Consider the following 18925-nt stretch of genomic DNA (forward strand, 5'->3'; position numbering starts at 1 on the left):
AATGCAAACAGCAAAGGGGATAAAGGGCATCCCTGCCTGGTACAGCGCTGAATCTGAAATGTCCTTAATAGGGTTCTATTTACGCGGGTTCTAGGGGATGCATATAGCACCCTCACGCATTTTATAAACCATGGACCCAAACCAATTTTTATATATATTTATTTTTCACAGGAGTACATCCCATAAACATTTCTGGTCAAGGAAGTCAAATGCTTTCTCAAAGAGAAGGATGGCAGAGGGCCTTGCTGCTGTCATGTTACAGGCCAGAGAAGCCTGGATACATCGTATACAGTTTCTGGTGCTATGCTGAGGCACAAAGCCTCACTGATCTGGGTGGATCACTGTCGGTAATACCCTGAGGAGATGGATAACAAGTATCTTGGCATGGATCTTGAGATCTTTGTAGATCAGTGATATGGGATGATAAGAGGAGCATTCTGCTGGAGGGAGACCCTCTTTGTGGAGGACCGCAATTGTGGCCTCATCTAGTTTTTACGGGAAGCAAACTTTGTCATTGGCATCATTGTACATGGCTGGCAGAAGTGGAAGAAGCTTAGATTGGAAACTGTGATAAAATTCTAAAGGGATCCTGTCTGGTCCCGGGGTCTTCTACTTCCAGCTCCTCTAGCAATATGGGGTGCTCCATCTCAATACAGTCTAGAGCAGAGATAGAAGCCAGAGGCATGTCAGCTATTAGGGGAGTAGTGACGTATTGGGGAGGCGGCTCCCAGTGTGCATACAGAGCCTGATAATAATCTGTGGAGGCAGTGGATATCGCCTCATGGGAAGCAAACTCCTGTGTACTTGTGTTCAAACTCTAGTATCCAGAGATGCCCCTTGGAAGGATGTTGCACTTATGGTCACCAGTAAGTCAGTCACTGGCATAAAGAAATATCTATGTATGACTTGTGCCTTTCACTCCTGGGGATTGTGCAAATTCTCATGCTGATTTGTGCCATACTTTCCAGGTGTCGCAGAGGCTAAGGCTGGCTGCCCGAGTCACTTGTCCCGTCTCCCTGCCTCTACCTCCTTCTCTCCTCACAAGCGGTCAATCTGAGTATCCATCACTTCATTAAAATCACCCTCCATGTCTGTGTGTCTGCTAGGGATGTGAAGAATCTCTTCTTTGATCTTGTTTAGGGAGGTCCTATTAGCTGTGGGGGCACATAGGTGTCCATTAAATTGTAAGCCTGTCCCAAAACCAGCCTCTCAAGCACCAAGCTACCCTGTTCATCTGCTGTTACCTGGGACATCACTATGGGAAAGCATGAGTGTAGAAGAATCTCTTCCCCCCCAGGGTCCCTGGAGTACCCCACGTAGTATACGCTGCCAAAACTATGCAGAGCCATGAATTGACATTTCATACCTAACAGGCATGTTTCTTTGAGCAGCAATAACTCCAGCTTATGCCATTGTGCAAAACCCGGGACCATCCCCTATTTTATCCATTTCTTCATTGACATTCCATATTGTGATCGTGATCGTGGCCCTCATCATATAGGATCGAGAAGTAAAGGTGAAAGGATTGAACTGCGACACTGTAGCATATTGAGAGCACCGGATGTGGTCACAATCTGCTTGGCCTGTAGAGTTACATCAATAGACAAGTTTTTTTCATCTAATCCTACTTGTCGCACACAGCAGGTAGAACTGCGGGCCAACAGGGCCAAACTCCCCCCACATACCACCCTCCATTACCCCTCACCCAATACTTCTTACCCAGAAGCATCCGTCGCTGCAATGGAATGAACAGTGAGCGGAAATAGCCTGATGAAATCATATTTAAGCTGCAACTTTAATTCGAACCCCAATGGAAAAACAAGGATAAAAATGTCGCTGACTGTGTCGTACAACGTCACTCTATCGGCTGGGTCCCATCCGCTTGAGAAACCTGTGGTCTCTGTGGGGGAGCAGGATCATCCTTCCCTTGATGTTCGCATGTGCCCAGAGCCCCTGGTGTGGCGCAAACGCTTGGGGCAGGTCCTTCAGTTTGCAACTGTTGCGACTAAGGGGCCCACCACATAACTGTTACATTTTATAACACATGGGTCCCAATTCACAGAACTAACTTAAGACAAAATCCTAAACTTACTACCATTTTGATATTCACAGAAGGCACTTACTCATTTTGGTATTCACAGAAGGCACTTACTCATTTCGGTATTCACAGAAGTTAGGAGTCCTAACTTTAGGACTCCTAAATGCCTTCTGTGAATACCGAAAGTCTTAAAGTTAGGATTTTTCTCAGTTTAGGAGTAGTAAAGTTGGGAGTCCTAACTTTATTACTCCTAAACTGAGAAAAATCCTAACTTTAAGACTTTCGGCATTCACAGAAGATATTTAGGAGTCCTAAAGTTAGGAGTCCTCACTTTACTACTCCTAAACTGAGAAAAATCCTAACTTTAAGACTTTCTGTATTCACAGAAGGCATTTAGGAGTCCTAAAGTTAGGACTACTAACTTTTGTGAATACCAAAATGAGTAAGTGCCTTCTAAGAATAACAAAATGAGTAAGTGCCTTCTGTGAATACCAAAATGGTAGTAAGTTTAGGATTTTGTCTTATGTTAGTTCTGTGAATCGGGCCCTTGGAGTATATCTATGAATAAAAAATTATTTTGCCATAAAAATTCCTAATATTCATACATGTTCGTACCTGCTAACATATAGACGATTAAGGTGTTTTTAAGATAAAAAAAATACTAGCTTATGAGTTAAGAAATTCAATAAACACCTATAGAAGTAGAGTTTTATTATGAAAACACAGCAAACCAACGTATGCAAACGCAATAATAATTAAATATCACCTTACAAATGGCTTATGTTTTTTTTTTTTTTACAACTGTAGAAAGTTAATATCATCAAAATTATGCAACAAATGAATGGTAAAATATTCATTTTAACATTTTGTGTTTATTATTGTTATAATATGATGTTAATTTTACAATTTAAAAAATGTACTATTACAATAACCCTCTTCGCCCATCAAACTTCCTGTGACCTGTACCTCAGTGAATGTCAAACCTACATCGGAATTGCCAAGTCACTTGTAGCGCCACACAGGCCCCAAGTACAAGTACTGCGGAATTTCCACGCAGCTGGAATTACCTATACCAGCCGAAATCTCCTCATGGAATTCCTGCAACTATGTGCTAAATTCCTTGGAATGAAGAATAACTCTTTGGTCCTGGAATTACTGGGTAGATTTCCACAAGGTATCCCACTATTCTAGGAGTTTAATGCAGACATTTACCACCTGCACTGAGCAGTTCAATGTCTGTTCTGCTAACATTGCAATGGCATTACACACAAAGCACACTCCCCTTACTGTGTTCCTGTTGGTTTCTTTTAGTGCCATGCATTTTGCCATATTTTGTAGGCCCTCTATCATCACATGTGGCAAATGCATGCATGCAGTATCAGCAAGGTTTTTATGTGGGTGTGGTAAATATTAGTGTATATAATTTGCAGCAACTTTAAGTGCTGGGGGTATTGACTCCACCAGATGCTGCTAGCCTGCATTTTTCTCACTAAACACTGTGCTATGGAATGTCTGCAATTTGTTTTGCTGTCATTTTTAGGTCGAGCCTGAGCCAGTGCGCAAATACTGCTCTGGCAATCTGTTGTAGGTAGAGTACGGAGGAGAAGCCCCACCCATATTTTTCATTTGCTTGTGTCTTTGTCCTTCGTAAATGCTGGCGTCTGATTCCTTAATAGGCTTAGTAGTCCATCCTTAGTATGGCCATGTCGTCATGTGTGTCCTCTGATAGCTACTGGCCCCTTTACTTAGGTTCTTATGCAGTAAGTGTTATTTTAGTGTTGAAAGCACTATTTTCTTTATTGAGTTTGTCCTAATGAGGCACGGCGACGTGCTTTGTTAACATCCAGTGCCCTGTGCATGCTTTCTCTTTTGAAGCTGCTGGGACAACTGCGATGGGTTGTTTTTGTAAAGCTTCAGTAATTGAAGAGAAAAAAAATTGAGAAAGCCAGATCTAGAGGAGGGAGGAGAGTGGAGGGAGAGTGAGGGCTGATTCCTGCTCGTGTGGTTTACTCTGCGAGTCACAGGGCTCTCACATCCTGTAGCTGTTATTTCAAGCTGCCTGCTGGGCGGAGGGCTGCTTTCCTGCTGGGGTCTGGGTGTACCCTCGTCCGTCCACCACAATGCTGCAGATGGTGCAGGACTGGTTCTGGTGGGACCGGTTCTGTCTGCCCACTAACTACACCTGGGCGACTTAGAAGATAATGACAAGCTGGTGCTGCCCAAGGCCTCGCACATTTATATTACCATGCAAGACGCACTGATCTTCATGATCATCAGATACTGCTTCGAGAGGTGAGAATAAGGGCCAAGTGAGCATTTTTGAGGGAAAGGGGCGAGGCTCGGAGATGCTCACGTGGCCATTGCTGATATTTTGAGCTGTCCCACGTGGGGTGTGGAGTCTCGGTTTTAACTCTACCTGGATCTTGTAGTCCTGTTGAGAAACTCTTGTAAATGTGCTGATATGACACCCATACAGTGCCAGAGATCTCAGTCATAGACCTAGCGTGAATTCAAAACCTCAACTTTTCTTTGCCTTCTGATGCTCGTATTTTCCTGGATGTTTGAATTAAGCCAGGAAAGTGCATTCTGGGAAAAGCAGTTCCTGAGATCTCACGCATGTAAAAAGAATTTAGTGTCTGTATATTCTGTATTTTATAGCCTATTTATATTTAAGTTACCTAGAAGGGTAAACCCAAATAACGTCACTGGGACCTGGGGATAGAGCGGTACATTAGAACAATGGTCCCAGTATCCGGATTAGTGTGTATGACAGAACCACAAATTTATATTTAGTTAAATAAAAAATAATAAACAGAACATAAACAAAAACATAGTATTCTTGATGTACAGTGTTGTTTAATCACACTGAACAACCAGTAATTCACTTCATTTGCTGACACATTTATGAGGCAGTACCCCAGGAATGAAGGGTGGGGGTATGGTGAATGAAGTAAGGATAAGGAAGTGAGTGAAACAGTGTACAATTCACATAATCAGTTTACAAAACAAAAAGAGGCTCATACAAGAGCCAAGTTGTTCACATAAGGTAAAAATGTTAGATAGCCATAGTTCCAAACAAAATCACAGTGATGAATCACTGTTGGTCAAACTGGCTAGTGTGGTAAATGTCGACGTTTTGACCCCTTGGTAGTGGTAGGTAAGTCTGTCCCTTACGTCGGGGTCTTCCTCAGATCCGTGCTCAATCATCTCTCAAGGAAACATCTCGGTCCGTATTTAAGTATTTAAGACAGCCGTGCTTTTTTCCTCTACCGTGTAATACCAGAGATCATAAGCACTGTGGCACGCCGTGACTTTAGTACCATCCTCTAAAAAGTATACAAAGCTGAGGTGGACTCTGAGACTGCAGTGCTAGTGGGTGTGTTTTTAAAGTAATGAGCCGGAAGCGGCCCGAGAGCCCGCGCTCCTCTTTCGGGTTGCATGTTTGTGTTAGTTAGTGCTGGGTAGGGTAAGCACGCCTATGGCAGGAGGCAGAGCCAGGTCTGCGAGCAAAGAGCAGTCACGAAATGATGACCTCCAGCTGCTATCCCATGGATCTGTTTACCTTCGTGTCCAGTGTTCTCTTACTTGTTTATTAAATTCCTCAGAATGTGGTATGCTAACCTGTCTCGCCGTCAGTCCCAAAACTGCAATTATTTCTGTATCTTTTATGTGCAGTGGTGTGCACAGGCGCAGCTTAGTCGTGGCAGATCTGAATTCGTTCAGTTTTATGCTTTTGGAGTCTGGCTCTGCCCTCCACCACTGGGCAGACAGTTATAACAGAAACAGGTCCTAACCCTTTCTAAATGCCCATCCTTCTCTCTGTACCCCCTAGGCAAGTGCAGTGCGGTTTAGGGTAGGCAAATGTAAATGTAAATGTAGTGCATTTATGTAGCGCTCCGCACACCCAAGAAAGGGTCTCTCAGGCGCTGTGCACATACCGCTGTGGAACCCTTCCTGGCCTTTCCCTGTGAAGTGCCCACTCCTGGGCACCCCTAAGGTGGCGAGGTGGGAGAAGGACCTCCCGCCGGTGGTTGTTCTTCGGATGCGCGGGATGGTGGCGAGTGCGAGGTCGGCGGAGCGAAGCTGGTGGTTGGGGATGTAGAAGGAAAGTCGTTTGTTGAGGTAGGCTGGACCGGTTTTGTGGAGTCCCTTGTGGGCGTGGATGTGGAGCTTGAAGGATATCCTCTTGTTGACGGGCAGCCAGTGCAGGTTTCTCAGGTGGGGAGTGATGTGGCCGTGGCGTTGTACGTCGAGGATCAGTCGTGCCGAGGCGTTTTGGATGCGTTCCAGTCGTTTGATGAGCTTGGTCGGGGCTCCCGCGTAGAGGGCGTTTCCGTTGTCGAGTCTGCTGCTGACGAGGGCCTGGGTGACTGTTCTTCTTGTATCTGTCGGGATCCACCTGTAGATCTTGCGGAGCATGCGGAGGGTGTTGAAGCAGGAGGAGGAGACGGCATTGACTTGCTTGGTCATGGAGAGCGTTGAGTCGAGGATGATTCCCAGGTTGCGTGCGTAGTCGGTGGGTGTTGGGGCTGCCCCCAGTGCCGTCGGCCACCAGGAGTCATCCCAGGCTGAAGGGTTGGAGCCGAGGATGAGGACCTCCGTTTTGTCCGTGTTCAGCTTCAGTCGGCTGGTCTTCATCCAGTCGGCGACTGCCTTCATTCCTTCGTGGAGGTTGGCTTCGGCGGTGAAGGGGTCCTTGGTGAGGGAGAGGATTAGTTGAGTGTCGTCGGCATAGGAGATTATGTTGAGGTCGTGCTGTCGGGCGACGTGTGCGAGCGGGGCCATGTAAATGTTGAACAGTGTCGGGCTGAGGGAGGAACCCTGGGGTATGCCGCAGATGATCTCGGAGGCTTCAGATTGGAATCGGGGAGGCGGACGCTCTGGGTTCTTCTGGAGAGGAAGGAGGTGGTCCATTCCAGGGCTTTGTCTCGGATCCCTACGGCGTGCGCGTAGTGTGCGGTGCAAGACGGTTTTGAAGGCGGTGAAGAGGTCTAGGAGGATGAGGGTTGCGGTCTCACCGTTGTCCAGCAGTGTCCTGATGTCATCGGTGGCGGCGATGAGGGCGGTCTCGGTGCTGTGGTTGCTGCGGAACCCTGACTGGGACGGGTCCAGGATTCTGTTTTCTTCGAGGTATCGGGTTAGCTGTCTGTTGACGATCTTCTCGATGACCTTGGCCGGGAACGGGAGCAGCTAGATGGGCCGGATTTTGTTGAGATCTCTAGGGTCTGCCTTGGGTTTTTTGAGTAGGGCGTTGATCTCGGTGTGTTTCCAGCTCTCTGGGAAGGTCGCGGTCTTGAGAGAGAGATTGATGACGTTGCACAGGTGGGGTGCGATGGAGCTGCTGGCTTTGTTGAGTATGTGGTGTGGGAATGGGTCTGACGGGGAGCCGGAGTGGATTGTGCTCATGGTCTTGATGGTGTCATCGAAGCTCACGCTGGTCCAGGCTAGCAGGGAGTCATGGTCGATGGTGTGCTGAGAGTCTGTTGTGTTGCTGTCTGTTGGGGCTGTCTGGGTGTTGAAGCTGTCGTGGATGTCTGCTATGTTACGGTGGAAGAAAGTGGCGAGGGAGTCGCACAGGGCTTGCGACGGCGGGATGTCGTTGGTGTTGGAGCTGGGGTTGGAGAGTTCCTTCACGATGTTGAAGAGCTCCTTGCTATTGTGTGCGTTGTTGTTGAGGCGGTCTTTGAAGGAGGTCCTCTAGGCAGTCATGATGAGGTGATGATGGTTGCGGGTGGCGTCCTTGTGGGCTGCATGGCTGTCCGGAGTTTGTTCGCTGTGCCATTTCTTCTCTAGTTTCTGGCAGGCTCGCTTGGAGGCTAGGAGTTCTGGGGTGACCCAGCTGGCCCTCTTGCTGGTGTATCTGTGTGGGGGTTTCTTCAGCGGGGCGAGGGTGTTGGCGCAGTCGTCGATGCAGCGTCTGAGGTTGGGGCAGTGTCGTCAGTGTTGGAGGGTTTGGTGGGTGGGCTGAGAGCAAGGTTTGCATGTAGTTGGTCTTCGGTGATTTTTCTCCAGCAGCGGCGAGGGATCTGTTGGGTGCGGTGGTGTGTGGTGGGTTTCTGGAAGGAGAAGTGGATGCAGCGGTGGTCGGTCCAGAGGAGTTCGGTGGTGTGGCTGAAGGCGCCGTGGGGCCTTCCGGAGAAGATGGGGTCAAGCGTGTGTCCTGCGGAGTGGGTAGGCGTTGTGACGAGTTGCCTCAGTCTGAGGTTGGCAAAGTTATCGATCAGGGTTGTCGAGTTGCTGTCGTTGTTGTTCTCCAGATGAAAGTTCAGGTCTCCGAGGAGGATGTAGTCGGTGGAGGTCAGGGAGTGAGTGCTGATGAAGTCGGCGATGGAGTCGATGAACTGGGGTCAGGGTCCGGGGGGTCTGTAGATGAGGATGCCTCTGAGGGTGGAGTTGGGGTCTGTGTGGATCTGGAAATGCATGTGTTCGGCGGTGCTGAGCGTGTCGTCGGTGTTGGTCAAGACCCTGATGGCGATTCCTCATCTGACTCCGTTGGTACGGTCTCTGCGGGTGATCTTGTAGCCGTCTGGGATGGCTATAGCGATGTCTGGTGCGGAGGAGTTGTTCATCCAGGTCTCTGTTAGGAAGGCGATGTCCGGGGATGATGTGTCGAGCAGGACCCAGAGCTCAACGGCGTGTTTGTGTGCAGAGCGGGTGTTCAGTAGGATGCAACGGAGGTGGTTAAGGTCTTTCTTGGTGGGTTATTCGGCGGTTCTGAGGCTGGTGTAGCTGCAGTTCCAACAGGTGAAGGGACCGTGTGTGCATTTCGGGGCGGCCTTGAAACAGGTGTGGGTCCGTCCGGGGTTGAGAGCGTGGAGTGTGCTAGCATCGTAGCGGTGGTGGTCGTCGTGGTGGGTGCGGGGACCAGGGGTTCTGGCGCTGGGCACGTTCCAGGCACGTACTGGCGCAGAGGGGATTGCCTCCAGCGGCGCGGCTGCACAGCGGCCGCCATACGTGGGGATGTGGGAGGGAGGAGCAGCTGGGAGGCGGGAGGCAGGGGCAGCGAATGGGCAGTGAGGGGTCCGTGCCACAGGGGATGCAGCGGTGGGAACGGGAGCGGCGAGGACACCTGAAGGCAACCGGGCACAATCAGGGGCAGCGAGGGGGGACAGAAGGTAAGAGGGCACAGAATGAAGGGGCAACAAAGGGAACAGAGGCAAGCAAAACGGGCACAAATCAGGGGCAGTGAGGGGGAAACAGAAGGCAACACGGGCACAATCAGGGGCAGCGAGGGGAAACAGAAGGTAGAACGGGCACAAATCAGGGGCGGCGAGGGGGAAACAGAAGGCAACACGGGAACAAATCAGGGGCAGCGAGGGGGAAACAGAAGGCAAAAACTGGCACAAATCAGGGGCAGCGAGGGGGAACAGAAGGTAAGAGGGCACAGAAAGAAGGGGCAATGAGGGGAGCAAAGGCAAGCAAAACGGGCACAGATAAAACTGCAGGCAGTACAAGGGAGACAGACAGCGACAGAGATACAAACCTAAGGCCTACCACTGGCCACCAGGGATGAGGCGCAGGTGGTAGCCTGTAGGTGGAGGAGAGTCTCAACTTCTACAGCAGCAGCAGTGGCAGCATCAGGACACACAGGCAGAGCTGTGTGGTGGGGGAGCGACCTACCAGCAAGGTCAAGGGTCGCTGACCTGCTCCCAGGTGTGCATCTGGGGCTATGAAAAGCGAGTCACAGGGTTTCTATAGTGTGTTGATGAACTTCCCGTGTGGCATGTTGTTTTGTTTTTAACATATGAACGTTTATGGTTGTCATTTATGTCAATGTACCAAAATGCCATTATCTTTTGTCCTATTTATGCTAATTGATGTACCGCAAGTTTGGCCCTGTGATGGAGCTTGTTGAATCCCTCCCACAGAACTGTTCCCTAACTGCGAGGAAGGGGTACAGCTCTAGCTGTTCGAGTATGCATGACCACAAGAGTCCCACACCACCACCCACTGATGCCCCCCCAAGCATCAGCTCATGCGCCAAGCCAGTGAAGTCCACATTACTACTGCCCCAGCTCCAACTGGGGAGATTTTCCATTTTCATGATTGTTAAAGCCCTATTTACTAATTGTTGTGTCTTTTTGTTTGGGTAGGGAGAACCCTGAACCCGTGCAGAGCGTGTTATAGGTGTGAAACACAGTAAACAAAGACTGTGTGCTTGCTTGACAGACTTGTGTGCCCTGAACTTGTTGCTTCATAGCAAAACAGCTTCAGGGCCAAGCTGTGAAGCCCTGTTGACGGGCAGCCTTTTGCTTTGTTTTCATTACAGAGTTGAAACAAGCATTTGCAAAGCAACAAGTCTCGCATTTGTGAGCGTTTACGCTAGTGGCATTGTAAATGACAATGCCTTTTATTTATCTGTTTTAAAAACCAAGACACAAAAAAGGCATTATCATTTACAATGCCAATAGCTCAAATTCTCGCAAATGCAAGACCTCTTACAGTGCAAATGCTTGTTCATAGAGGTTTGCGAATAGGTTTTTATTTTTCTGGATATACAAATGGTGACTTAACGAAACTCACCTCCTAATTTATTTGTCTTTGTCATCTGCTCTTTAACCTCAGAGTCGCTGATGCATGCTGTAGAAAAATGATCTCTGCTCTGAAAAAGAGAATGGCTTTTGTTTTTAAGTTGTCCATATTAATGCTTTTGTAAGGCAAGTGTACTGCACAAAGTTAAGTTATGAATTTCTGGAATGAAGGGAATGTTTTCTCTATATGGATCTAAAAAGTTGAGATGCTCTTTAAACCCCATGATTTTGTTTCAGGAGGATGCAAAGGCCAGGTTTCAAAAGTGCAACATGGCTAAACAACTGAGCATTGCTATCATCTGTTAACAAAAATCAACAAACTTCAGTTTCTCAGCATTTAGATAAATCAGTATGACAAAATCAACGGAAGTGTAACATGTTTATTGCCTACACTATTATTCAACCATTTAAATTATTAAATATAACCTGTGAAAAGTTTTGTTGTTTTGGGAAAGTGGATTATTGGTAGGGGTAAGTATGCACTTACCACTAGCAATATGGCCACTAACAAGGTATAGGGTCCAGTAAAGGTCTGAGTAAATTAGCCCCTTGCTCAACCCTTGGTAGCTGACTATGAGCAGTCAGGCATAACTTAGGAGACAGGAGTGTAAAGCTTTTAAAAACACCAATGCATCCGATAAGTAAGACACAACACACCATACAAATCCCACACCAATATCTAAAAATACGAAAGATTGTTATGAACAAATAGACACAAACATCGCATGAATGTAGTTAATCGGAGATTTGAGTTTTCAAAGATTAACCTATTTATAGTGCTTAAAAACCTATAGTGCCACTCTGGGACATCTGGTCGCCCTTGACCGGGACAAAGTCGAGGTTTGATTGGAGACTGAGATGGAGCCCTGGTATGATATACTAAGCACAATGCACCGGGCAAAATCCTTAAAAGTCCACTGGACGCACTCCAGGATGGTGACTGTTGGTGGAGATGATATAGGGGTGCTGTTAACCTGTACCTTGCAGGGATTCCACTCCTTAATCCTTCTTAAAGCAAGGCACAGTGCCCAGGGCTATAGTACCAGGTTGTTCAGCAGGCTCAGTCATTCAGAGTGCAGGCCTTTGTGTGCAGATCCAGATTCCGCCCTGGCAGTCCTTATTTTCCTTCTAGTTTCAGACAGCAGATCTGAGAAACTATGCAGCTCTCTGATATTTATTCAGTGTTCTGTGGCAACAAGGAGTGACGGACCTCTGTCCCATGAGATGGTGGGTGCCATTCAAAAGCATGACTGACAACTTCCTCCAAATTGTGCCAAATTTTTGTCCCACAAATTACAATGCTTCCAAAATCCAAATGGATGATTTTTCTCCTCCTCAGCTTCAGAGCTCTCTCTATCAGATAATCTCTGCTTCAGTCAGGAAACCTATCACCTAACCAAAGCAGCCAGGCTAAGCCTGTTAAAGATGAGCAATCAGCACAGATCATTAGAAAGCTGTATTTTGGCTTACAGAAGAAAATGTTCCATAACTTTTCTTCTGTACTAGTTATGACAAATTCAACAGTGGCAAGTTATTGCATTTATCAACACCAATCTTTTAAGTTCTTGAATGATATTTTCTCCTTTCCTAGAAATATTTTTAACCAAATAAAATATTGCAATGTTAGCCTATGGAGCTAAATAGATATAATGGGGGGAAATGAAATGGGCAGTTTTCCTTCACAAGGGCATATAAAGCATGTGAGACCGGCCTCACGGCGTTGCCCTCCCAATCATCCAGCCAACCTGCAACCACCCTCAAGACACGACATCTCCGACTCCGGCCGCCCCAGCCACCCAGATCCGAGGGCCGGCCAGAGCCCTGACAGACTCGACACCCTACCACGCATGTCCGACCGAGGGAGCGGGAACCCTCGAGCCAGACCCAAAGGCGCCAGCCCAGTCACACCTCCGGTCGCCTTCCCCGGGAAGACTCGATCGGCCACCAGGCCCCTGGGGAGCAGGCGCCTCCCCTGCCGAGTGTCTGGGGTCCCTCCCAGACCCACCTGAAAAGACCAAAGAAGTGAGCGGCAGGAAATCCCGCGGAACCCCCTCCGTCACCCCAGTCCCCCCTCTGCGAGGACCCCGGACTTCAAAAAGCAAGCGGAGTATAACAAGGGGTGCCGGAGAAACGAAGGCAGAGAAGACCTGGAACCATCCGAGCCTGCTGACGCTGTCGCGGCTCCTGAACGCTGAAGTCACCTGGGCCTGCTGAGTGACTCGCGGCCCCCAGCTATTGAACCATCTGAGCCTTGCTGACGGAACCGCGGCTCCCGAACTCCGACCACCTGTGCCTGCTGAGAGACTCGCGGCGCTCCCCCTTGAGGACGACTCGGTAAGAGATCGTCCAGAGACTCGACACCCTCCAGCTCGAGGATTGTGAGCTATCCGCAGGGTATTTCGCAGAGACACTATCTTGAAAGACTGTCCCGCTACCCCCATTCCCCACGACCGATTGGTGGTACTTTGTGCCACTGCTGTACTACTTGCATCTTGGATCATAAAGATCCCTTGAAAATCATCGATAAAAGAACCTATCGTCCTACAAAGAATACGTGTGGTGTCACTCTGTTCGTAGTGTATATCAGGGTGTGCGTGCCTAGTTCGGCCTACGTGGGAGAGGTGGGTCAAAGGGGTGGGCAAGACGGGCATCGAACCCCCCTCCGGCGAACGCCTTTCCAACAAAGCATCTTTTGTAAGGCCCTTCTTATATTTATTAGGCCCCCACCTCTGGGACACAGAGGGGAGACCCTGTGGGTACCTAATATGTAACAATAAGGTAGAATATTACTTTAGAAGTGCCTATACCACCAAAGTCGAGTTTTCACACAATTTTACTTTTAAAGACAGACTACAAGGCCAGGCTGATTTTAAAATGACAGCAGGCACTCAGCAATGCACACATGTAAGTGCATGAAATCTGCTGGCCTCTAAACATCCATGCCCTGCTACATACTAGGGACTTACAGGTTGTTTAAACACCTTAGCCCTATCATATACTATGCAGAGCCAAGGGTACAGTCAGAGTCAGTTAACACCAATATCATTCAGCAAGTAATGTCAGTGAACCGGGAAAAAGGATGACTTTCTGATAGTTGTCTTATTCAATAAGGAGGACATTCACCTTTGTTGGCAAGCCTCCTGCTTGTCACACTTCATCTTCGTGGGAATGAGGAAGCCAGCAACAAACTTCAAAGGCAATGACCCACAAAGGAAACAGAAAACGAATGGACACTACCCTTAGACTTAAAGGTCACATTCCCTTGTGAGTGGCATTTACAGCTCCAAGATTCTTTCAAGTCAAAGAATGGCTATTTACTTGAAAGATGAGTGTGAAGAAATTCTTTCTCCAGAAATGTTTTGGATGTCTGTGACTGGAAAGCTGCTGTTTTTGTACACAATTATTGGGGTACAGGTCCTGCTAAGAGATCAAGGGGTATAGTCACAAGAACGTGTGATAACTACTGCAAGAGTAGCGTAACGCAACTTTCAATATCGCAGCCCATTGCGGGAAAATAAACCTGTGACAACGTGGGATTCACAGCAAGGCGGTAGCATGCGATAGTCTGCCAAAACCGCAGACAATGTCTGTGATAAAACCACCTCGATGGAGATAAAATCACAAACCACAACACCAAAAAACTGCGATAGGCCAAAGCGCTATGAGGAAATCAGCGATAAGCAGTGCCAGGCCAGCAACAAACACCTGGCAGGTGGGGAAAATCTCAATAACAGCAGAAAAAACACCCCCACACAAACTGACCTACACCCAAGCACCATGGAGTCAGCCGGAGCAGGCGCAGAGGACGAGCGCAACCACACAAGCACCCCGGACGACCAGCCTGGGACCTCAGGGACAGGGAAGGGCAAGGACAAGAAGACGAGGAAGACGAAGTTCAGTGCACAGGCGAACAGGAGCATAGTCACGGAGGTGATGGAACACAATCAACAACTCTTTGTCACCTCAAACGTGTCATTGGGCACCAAAACTGGAACATCGTGGACAAGGTGAATGCCGTCGGAGAGCACAAGAGGACAATGGACGAGGTCAAGAGGCGATGGAATGGCATCAAGAGAAAGACCAAGGAGAAACTCGCAGCCAACCAGAAGGCATCAATGCAGACTGGAGGTGGGGACCCAGCACCACAGCTCGTGCTGGATGACATGGAGGAACTGGTGTCAACAGTCATCTGTGTGGAGACTGTGGCTGGAGTCGGAAGACCGGACAGTGCTCGACAGGACACAACACAACCGCAACAATGTGAGTGACCACCAGTTACTGGGGGGACATGTGGAGATGAGCACAATGGCACACATGCACAATCAAGTAGAGCACAGTGCACACCCACAATGACTCTGGGTCGTCGCCCAGTTCTACAGACTGTCACAATGTACAATGCCATGCTGTCTGAATGTCAACCTGTACCATGCGTCTACACACATGTGGACACATTGTAATACACCAGCTCCCCTTCACATCGCAGAGGCACCGTCAACACCTCCTGCAGAGCGGTCCCAGCCACTCTTCACAGATGACGAGGAGGACAACGCCAGCATCGACACCCAAACCATTCAAGACATCATTGACCTCATCCGCCACTCACCTCCAGGCTCAGGGCAGCCCAAACCACCCAGCAGGAGGCACCCACAGCCCCGGCACCCTCCCAAGACCTCCAGGAACAACACATGGCCTTCCAACGCCGTGTGCTGGAGTGCCAGATGGAGACGGCTGAGCAGGTGCAGGTTGGTTTCGGCATCATGGCTGCCAAACTGGACGCCATGCTTAGGTGTCTATGTCCACCCCATGGTCTCCAATGAGCCCTGACTGACATCGCTTGGGTCATGACACGGAGAGAAGAACAGCTGTCTGCTCAGAGTGGCTCCAGTGATGCCAGCCGTGAGCTGGCTCACATACGGAGGCTCATGGAGGACATGGTGCGGTTGGAGGTGGAAAGGATGGCAGCCACCGCTGCACATCATCGAAATGTAGCTGGGATCTATCATGCCCTACAGACCTCCACCAGGGCATTGCTGCCACAACGCGTGGCGCTGATGAATGCTGCTGCCCCCACACCATTCACATACCCGTCCCCTGGTGTGTCACTGCCTCCCAGTGCGGCAGCCGGATCCACTCAGGCCCCTGATGTGTCAGTGGCACACAGTGCGACAGCCGGTTCTGCAACACCCACAGGTGGGGCAGGGCACACACCCGGGGATGAGGACGGTACTGTGGTCAGAAGGACCAGGCACAAGCAATCATTACCGCCACCTGGCCTGTTTCTGCTTGGTCCCGCACATGGCCTCATGACCTTACACGGACCCACGATACACTCCGATGAACTCACCTTGGACTGCCACTTCCAGATTGATGACCAATGACACGGCGTCCAGGCTGCGGACTGTACCCTTCCTTTCAGCAGGACTTGTCATCCCCGGTGACAAAGGCCCATATTGTGTAGTGTGCTGGGCATTGCCCTGAACTGCTCCAGCTGCATAACTGCACTGGATGTGCAATAAACATCCATTGACGCACTGTTGTGTCATGTCTTTCATCAGTCATGTATGCATGTGTGGATGAATGTAGGGACAGTGATTTCCCCTGCGTCAATGAGGCTCGTCCTGTGGGATGCCAGTCAGGGGGTGCTACATTGCATTTTGTGTACCAGGTCCCGTGGACACTACAACAGAGACACACACATCACTCACTTCCTTGTCCGGACATGGACTGAACCACGCCCAGAGCCCACGTGTCATTGTGGCAAGCCCTGCGCTGGTCTGACATATGGCAGGCCAGACCACTCCGCTATGCTCTGAGGGGGGGCCCTCATTGCTACACGTTGCAGGTGTACTCGCTGGTGGTGAGCAGGTCACTGGTCTAGTTGTCAGTATGTCACAGCCATTCCCTAAGGGCAGGTTTGCACGCACACCACACCCATCTGGCACAGGTGTCACAGGCCATGTGACTCCGCCAACATAAGGGACCAACGACGTCACATTCTCCTCTTCCCGTGGTGACTGGATGATGGGCGCCACGTTTTTCCAATCATGAAGGCCACAAGAGTTTTGTTGCACACAGGGTTAGTGGGAACCCAGGCCTGCTTACGGCACGGGCCGACCACCACGTGGCATTGACTGGGGTTGCACAGGGTTAGTGGCAACCCAGGCCTGCTTACGGCACGGGCCGACCACCACGTGGCACTGACTGGGGTTGCACAGGGTTAGTCGCACCCGGCGCATTGCGGCAGGCACAGACACCCCGCCACGGGACGGTGACTTTGGGTGCACTGAGTCAGTGGCACCTGAAGCTGCTGAGCAGGTGGGCACCCTGCGATGATGCCCCGTCGCGGCAGTCCAGGCAACTCAGGTTTTGTGTGCCCTGCTGGACCGCAGTGTAGGCCAGAGCTAGTGGGCAGCGCAGGCCTACCGCCACGTGGCCTCGCTTCCAGGTCACAGACTTAGTGGCACCCATTGGGCTGATCGGGTGTGCAAAAGTCACACAATTGATGTACATAATGATGAACAAATCATAACTGAGCGGGTGTGCAGCCTGCAATGTTGCCGGGTGCACTGGTATGTCCTCTGCCATGGTGTATTCACTGCCCAGCAACAAACATGAGACCTGGTGGCCTGCGGAGCATGGCTGCATGGTGTGGAGGGTGCCATGTCTGTGGGCCCGGGCTTGTGGCTTGCAGCGGCACGTGGTGGAACATCCTGTCTACATGCCGGTGGCGGAAAGTGAACAGTGAGGCCTGGGTGTGCATGGGTGGGCATGCTCTGTGGGCGGCGGGTGCCTTTGTGATGCCTCTGCCTGAGTGTGCATGGGCGGGCATGCTCCGTGGGTGGCAGGTGCCTTTGTGATGCCTGTGCCTGGGTGTGCATGGGCGGGTAGGCAATGTTATCTTGTGCAAGTGTGTGTACTGTGCCAGTCATGTATCTGGACTTTGTTTCAGATGACAGCTCTGACTCAGATGTGTGTCCTGTTGTACTGCTATACATACCGGCACGTGGTTGGAGACACACCGGTGGCAGCAGGTGAGCAGTGTGGCCTGGGTGCACGGGGTGTCTCTCTCTCTCTCTCTCTCTCTCTCTCTCTCTCTCTCTCTCTCTCTCTCTCTCTCTCTCTCTCTCTCTGTCTCTCTCTGTCTCTCCCTGTATTCTCTCTCTCTCTCTCTCTCCCCCTTTCCCTCTCTTCTTCTCTCTCTCTCTCCTTCTCTTCTTTCCTCTCTCTCTCTTTTTCACTCTCTGTCTTTCTCCCTCTCTTCCTCTCTCTCCTTTGCTCTCTCTCTGTCCTTTGATGTGCGCAGGACACACCTTCTCATTATGTGTTTTTGTCTTGCAGGCTGTGACCTACGGACTGTCCCGCGGGGAGCCGCCATGTGTCTTCATTTAATTTTGGTATTCATTTTAATAAAGTTTTATTTATTGCTTCGAAAGTGAATGTGTGATGCTCATTTCTGTGACGACACATGCATTTCAACTGTTGTGATTGTGCGACATCATGCAGAATATTTTGTACATGTTTTTGTGTACCTGATGTTGCATGTCTTTTTTGGGGAGGGTGCCAGGGAGGGGTGGTCCGGGGGGTGGTGTTGGTGGGTGTTGTGGCCCTCTTGGGTGTCCGGGCCGCATGATGGATGGCTCCATGGCATCTGTTGCCCTTCAGATGTGGCCCTGGGCTGTGCTTCCTTTTGTGGTGCAGGCTGTCGTCCGACTTAACACCAGGTCAGAGCAGGTGTAGATTTCCTGGTGCTAACGCGCCTTAACGCCGGTTTTGTGTTTTTATTGCAGATCTGGCTGGTCGTTGAGAATGTTGAGGTGTGATGTTGTCGTGGCTTTTGGCACGGGAACGCCCACTCTGCATCTCATTAGCGATAGTTGCGGGGTTCCTCTGTAGCAATGTTTTTTGCGGCTGCTATCGCGGGTAAACTGGCGCTGTGGGCTGTTAGCACCAGCTTGTGAATGGGGAGGTAAATTTATCATGACTTTGGCTGTGCTAAAGTGCTGTTAATTCGGCAATAGCTCCTTATGAATATGGCCCCCAGTTGTTTATCTGGGTAATCTCCTGCCTGTAGCTGGAGAGTGCAGAAGATCCTTGATGGAGTGGAAGAATTGTCTGGTTGGAAAAGAGTCAGTTTACTAGTAGTCAATTGTCCTGCCTGTATCTGTGTGACAGTTATCCCCTGTAGGTGGTAGTGAAAAAGTCTTGCAGGAGTTTGTTGAGATGCGGAAGAATCAAGTCAATCTATTGTACTATGTATTGTGCGGTGGACCTGAACTAGAATGTGGCTAGCTTTCCTCCAAATTAAGCCCATGGGCTGCTGCCAAAAGAACCTTTCCTATTGTTTTGGAATACATTG

At 49.7% G+C, this 18925-nt stretch overlaps 1 protein-coding gene across 4 annotated transcripts in view; it reads left to right on the forward strand.

The window, feature by feature from the left end:
• LOC146829216 (uncharacterized) overlaps positions 1 to 18925 on the forward strand; it is a 76399-nt gene that overhangs the window by 8059 nt on the left and 49415 nt on the right. For all 4 annotated transcript variants that reach the window (XR_014961935.1, XM_085606662.1, XM_085606663.1 and 1 more), the window contains 2 exons: positions 17519 to 17600; positions 17908 to 17963. Coding sequence is in view for 3 of the 4 variants with exons in the window: in XM_085606662.1 (XP_085462788.1) it covers positions 17519 to 17600; positions 17908 to 17963 (138 nt within the window). In the remaining variant the exon portion in view is untranslated. The remainder of the gene's footprint in view (positions 1 to 17518; positions 17601 to 17907; positions 17964 to 18925) is intronic.

The sequence above is a fragment of the Triturus cristatus genome, chromosome 5_2, assembly GCF_964204655.1.
Source record: "Triturus cristatus chromosome 5_2, aTriCri1.1, whole genome shotgun sequence".
NCBI lineage: Eukaryota > Metazoa > Chordata > Amphibia > Caudata > Salamandridae > Triturus > Triturus cristatus.